Source organism: Zootoca vivipara, chromosome 16, assembly GCF_963506605.1.
Source record: "Zootoca vivipara chromosome 16, rZooViv1.1, whole genome shotgun sequence".
Lineage (NCBI taxonomy): Eukaryota > Metazoa > Chordata > Lepidosauria > Squamata > Lacertidae > Zootoca > Zootoca vivipara.
Window position 1 is genome coordinate 30,072,934 of NC_083291.1, and position 6,000 is coordinate 30,078,933.

Below are 6,000 nucleotides of genomic sequence, written 5' to 3' on the forward strand. Positions count from 1 at the left end.
TTTAATAGTTTTTTTTTAGAAAGCAGTATATAAATATTCTAAATATTTGTTTGTTTGTTTGTTTCACAAAATGAAAGTGGGGCTTATCAGAGCTCTAGTGCAGACCACCAGCAAGACAGTAATGAAGCGAGTGCTTGGCAAATAAGTCCCACCTACCTTTATTTCAGGCTCTTTGTCACATTCTTCCAGATACAGTTCATATAATTTTTGAAACACGGATTTTCTAAAATTGTGAAGAGGAAACACAATTCAGTAACCATTTTGTCTGTTGAAGTAAACAAGAGGCACTAAATAATTCTTACCTCCCACTGGATAAATATTTTCGTTTGGGAGGCCTCTGGCGTGCACTTTCAATGATATACTGGGGGGGAAAAACCACACAAATAAGCTTAGTGGTACACAGATATGCAAACTGCTTTAGGGGATTTAGGAGTGTGTATGTTTACAGTATGTTTACAGTGCGGGGGGCGCTGTGGGTTAAACCACAGAGCCTAGGGCTTGCCGATCAGGTCGGCAGTTCGAATCCCCGCGACGGGGTGAGCTCCCGTCGCTCGGTCCCTGCTCCTGCCAACCTAGCAGTTTGAAAGCACGTCAAAATGCAAGTAGATAAATAGGTACCGCTACAGTGGGAAGGTAAACGGCGTTTCCATGTGCTGCTCTGGTTCGCCAGAAGCGGCTTTGTCATGCCGGCCACATGACCTGGAAGCTGCACGCCAGCTCCCTCAACTAATAACACGAGATGAGCGCCGCAACCCCAGAGTTGGTCACGACTGGACCTAATGGTCAGGGGTCCCTTTACCTTTATGTTTACATTAAATTAAACAAAAAAGTAAGTGATAAATCTCTCTCCTATTACATTTTCAGCTCATGAAATTTATTTACTGTACAGTGTTTTGAATAACTGGGGAAACTTTGGTACAATGCAGATGATTATTAAATGAAACATAAAATATGTGTGCAATTCATACAATCTACTACTTGCCTCAGCACGATCCAACGCAAGTTCTAAAGCTTGCTGCTGTAAAATGATAAAAAGAGCTTTCTTAGAAAGCGGGTAAAGGTAAAGGTAAAGAAAGCAGGACTTGATGTTAATATACATTCTTGTACTATTGCATCCGATATAAAATAGTACCCAGTGTTAGAAACTCAGATATATCAGCTGGGCGCCAAATGGCTCCTAAAACCAGGGTTAGTCATCAAAGTGGAATGCCTAGTTGCCATTTTGGGGAAAGGTGGCTCCAAAATCATATTTTTCAATACAACTTTTTGGTTCCGGAAATTCATTCTGATTGTGCAGATAAAATAGAACGGACAGAATTCTACAGGATGGGGTATTAGTGTGTGAAAACAGTCACTAATCGATGATCCTTCCAGATGGTGGAGATGCCAGACGCCATTCTGGCACCCAGGCATCTTCACTTGGTCACAAGGGGTCAATATTCAGGTGTAAAATGCACCTGGCCCCTGGCTAATTTCGAACACTGCTAGTATCATATAATATTTATTAATTCTATCTTTTTTACAGCAGATAAAGTGTTTTGACCAATTATTACAAAAACCTTATTTAATAGTGTAGTTACCTAGAAGCAAATCTCATTAAAATTAGACTTCTGAGTAAATATAATTAGGACCTGAGTGCAAGCAATATGTTATCAACAATCATCCAGTCACAGACAATTAAGACAATATCTGAGACAAGTACAAGTTTGCTTACATTGTGGTTTTTGACAGCAGCGGCTACCTCAAAGCAGTTGTATAACTGGCAATGCCTACATTATAGTCTGATGCAGACATATGAGCAGGCTGCTCTCTCCCACCTTGACAGCAAATTCTCCAGTTTTTCCTTTAGCAGTTAAGCATGTCAGAACTGTTGTTAATTATGGTTACAGCTGAACAAGACTCTTATTGAACTATGTTTTGAAACTATGGTTTCAAGACAGAACTAGCGCTAATTTCAAATCAGGGTTAAACAGGAAGCCTGGGTAGCCTAATCCACAATTAACATTGGTGTTAACATTAATGCTTAATCACAATTAAGAATTCACTTCCTGGATTAGAGAACTTTGAAGAAAGTACCATATGTTTTTTTAATTATAGTAAGATACACAACTGCATGTGCTCTATAAAGCTTGTTAGTACAAGATAAAGAAAATAATCTTAAACCATAGTCACAAAAATGCAAATACTGTACAGTGGTGCCTCGCTTAACGAATGCCCTGCTTAACGAAATTTCCACTTAACGAAAGGATTTTTCGAGCGGAGGTTACCTCGCTAGAAAATTGCGTTTTACGAAAAAATTGTCTAGCGAATCGCGGTTTCCCATAGGAATGCATTGAAATTCAATTAATGCGTTCCTATGGGCAAAAAAAAAAAATCAAAATTTTTTCCATGCGTTCCTATGGGATTCGCTAGACGAATTTTTCGCTATAAGAAAAGACCCGTGGAACGAATTAATTTCGTCTAGCGAGGCACCACTGTATTTGTATTAATAATCTCAGGCAATACTGGAAAAGTTGGTGAAGAAATGGGCTGTTCTTGGCTTTTCATCACTTGTCACTAACTAGTAACAGCACTTAAAAGTAGCTTTCCATCAGATTTGCATCTTGCTTTTTTATTTCATCCATCCAAGACTATACTCTATTAGTATAGTGACTAACAGAGGCAAACAGACATGTCAATAGCACTCACACATATGCTATACAGACAATGGCCATTTTACACTTGTCCAAAATGTGTGCAACCGTGCACATGTGCATTGGCCTGAATCCAAGAGACCCCAAAAGTCACAAAAAGGGGAGGAACAGGGCAGTGTGGTCAAAGCACATGGCAGTCCAGAATGTAACACCCTGCGCAAATGGGTCACTGCCTGTATAATCTACTGAACAACAATCAGCAAATAACCCTTTCACGCCATCTTGCTAGCAAGTGTTCACTAGAAAAGAGAGGAGCCTCAAGAAAGATCTTAAGAAAGGTTGTCGCTGCACATCTGGCTCCTCTGTTCACTATCCACATTTCACTATCATCTTGAAAAATCCCTGAACTGGTTCAGATGTAGCATCCTTGGTCTAAAACACCATGGTTTAATTTGACCAAGGTCTGAACACGCCTTATAGCACAGTGTTTTGATTCCAATTATAAATATTAAAAAGAGAAGATGCAGTTAATTTATTCTCCCCTGTCCCAAGCACGCATTTCATAAACCAGAATCTGACAGTAGAAGAGAGAAAAATCTTACCATCATGACTGAAGCCCAATGACAACATCCAAAAGTGATGTTTTTGGAAATGGGCGCAGAAGAGCACTGTCAGTTTCCTGTGTCCATGTTTAAGGCACTCTAGAATTGGTGAAAGAAGAGGAAAAGCACTTATTGCAAAATAGATAAGGCATTCTATTTAAATTCTATGTACTTGTCAAAAATAGGAAAATAAAATCTAAATGGAGGTTGAACGGGAGTTGACTGGGATAGGAATCTGGGGTTTCCCTGCACATATACACCGGTCATTGAGGTGGCTTACTGATGAAAAAGAAGAGCAGCTAAAGATGTAGGCGCAATTAATAGACTTCTCAAACTTGGGTCTCCAGCAACTGTTGTTGGACTACAACTCCCACCAATCCTTGAGGGGCAGTATTTCAATACGAACAAGAAAATGAGAGAACCCCCTATACATTTTTTTAGAAAGAAAAAAAGCACTGATATTAAGTTTATCTGCATTTCATTTAATTAGATCAGTGTTTCCCAAGCTTGGGTCTCTAGCTGCTTTTGGACCAGGGATGATGGGAGATGTAATCCAACAACAGCTGGAGACGCAAGCTTGTGAAAGAAATATGTACGGTTAGTATGTAACGACGACGGGGGAAATGGCCACCTATAGAGCAGCCGCAGCTTCACAATTCCGTGCAAATAACCCCTCCAGAAAGGGGAGAGGAGGGGAGAGGAGCAGAAAAAAGAAACAGAAGAGGAAGAAGCAGAAGAAGGGGCGGCGGACGCTCCCTGCTGCTTCCACGCACATTATCCCACCCCCATCCTCGATGCAGGGGACACAGGTGTGTGGGGACACATGCTTTGCCGCCCCACCCCACCCCCAGCACGACCCCTCGCTCAGCAACCCCTTTCCTTTACATCCTACCTTCCCACCCCCGAGGCGAACGGGAGACCTACCCGCCTCCGCCTCTGTCCGAGCAGCGCTTCCATCGCCTACTTCCGCCGTAAGTGTTTCCGGGGCGCGCGCGCGAGAGAGACCCGCGCAGGCGCGCTGGGGTGCAGCGGACGCTCGCGGTTGCCACGGAAACGCGGGAAGCGGCCAAGCGCTGCTTGTTGTCGTTGTCGTCATCGTCGCCGCCGGGAGCTCGTTCAGTTCCAAAGGCCCAGGTTCCACAGACAAGTAGCAATCACATGGAGAACCGCTTTCAATAAAAATCTTAATCCCCCCATGTGAAAGAGAAGAGCACATTATCATTATTTACATTGATGCCCATTGATGCCTCCAAGGAGCTCAGGGCGTCCATGGCAACATGGATCTTTCCCTCCACTTTGGATCCTCACAACAACCCTGTGAGGTAAGGCTAGGCTGGGAGTGCGTTGTTGTTTAGTCGTTTAGTCGTGTCCGACTCTTCGTGACCCCATGGACCATAGCACGCCAGGCACTCCTGTCTTCCACTGCCTCCCGCAGTTTGGTCAAACTCATGTTCGTAGCTTCGAGAATCACTGTCCAACCATCTCGTCCTCTGTCGTCCCCTTCTCCTTGTGCCCTCCATCTTTCCCAGCATCAGGGTCTTTTCCAGGGAGTCTTCTCTTCTCATGAGGTGGCCAAAGTATTGGAGCCTCAGCTTCACGATCTGTCCTTCCAGTGAGCACTCAGGGCTGATTTCCTTAAGAATGGATAGGTTTGATCTTCTTGCAGTCCATGGGACTCTCAAGAGTCTCCTCCAGCACCATAATTCAAAAGCATCAATTCTTCGACGATCAGCCTTCTTTATGGTCCAGCTCTCACTTCCATACATCACTACTGGGAAAACCATAGTTTTAACTATACGGACCTTTGTCGTCAAGGTGATGTCTCTGCTTTTTAAGATGCTGTCTGGGTTTGTCATTGCTTTTCTCCCAAGAAGCAGGCGTCTTATAATTTCGTGACAATGTAAGGTGGATGACTGGCTTCCCAAATTGACCAGACGAAATCTCAGGCAGTTGTACATATTATAAAACAGATTTATTAAAACATTTATTAGAATTGTCAGACAATTGCAATAAATTGTGGCAGTGAGAATGAGTTTCTTCTTCTGCCCGACCCATGGGCATACACAGAGTGCTTTTATAACAAAATTTACCCACCCCCACCCCCATGTAAGTTACAAAGCTTATACAGGATGTGCTCTTGTGGTTTATGCTAGACAGGATGGAACAAAGGAACAAAGTGTGGTGTAGCTAGAATTTCATAGAAGTGCTGTGTGTGGTTAGATCTTTGCATTAGATGTACAAACATGCTGTGCCTGTTTGCTTTCTATCAGAGACAGAGAGATTTAGAATTGAATATACAAAATGGAGTTCCTCTTGCTCTTAGGGCCTGCGTGGCCTGACCAGGATTATTCTGGCCCTGGTCATTGCCACCCTATAACTGCTGTCACCATCTGCAGTGATCATGGAGCCCAAGAAAGTAAAATCTCTCACTGCCTCACTGCTGGGAGTGCGTGCCTGGGTGGAATTTGAACCCTGGTGTTTCCCAATCCTTAGTCTGACACCCTAATCTAGGGTTCTTCAAACTTTTTTCTCCGGGCCACACTTTCAGAATAAAAATCTCACGCCGCAGCGCGTTTTGTACAACAAGTATGTAACTTACGTATGCAGTGCCGGATTTACTTATAAGCTAAACAAGCTATAGCCTTAAGGCCCCACTCTTTTGGGCCCCCCCCAAATTTTTTTAAAGGAAAACAACAACTGGATGTACATTTTCAAATCTAAGATAAAAAACAAATAAAATAAAACCTATACTGTATACAGTTGGA

The 6,000-nt window shown here is 42.9% G+C and overlaps 1 protein-coding gene across 14 annotated transcripts in view; it reads right to left on the reverse strand.

Moving 5' to 3' along the window:
• Positions 1–4,213, reverse strand: part of SUPT20H (SPT20 homolog, SAGA complex component) — a 31,659-nt gene extending 27,446 nt beyond the window's left edge. For 13 of the 14 annotated variants that reach the window (XM_060268937.1, XM_060268934.1, XM_060268936.1 and 10 more), the window contains exons 1-5: positions 4,160–4,213; positions 3,236–3,334; positions 983–1,018; positions 303–361; positions 157–223 (exon numbers count right to left, since the gene is read on the reverse strand). In XM_060268937.1, the coding sequence (XP_060124920.1) occupies positions 157–223; positions 303–361; positions 983–1,018; positions 3,236–3,241 (168 nt within the window). In that variant the 5' untranslated portion in view covers positions 3,242–3,334; positions 4,160–4,213. The remainder of the gene's footprint in view (positions 1–156; positions 224–302; positions 362–982; positions 1,019–3,235; positions 3,335–4,159) is intronic. The other variant, XM_060268927.1, reaches the window with a different exon arrangement.
• Positions 4,214–6,000: the final 1,787 nt, after the last annotated feature.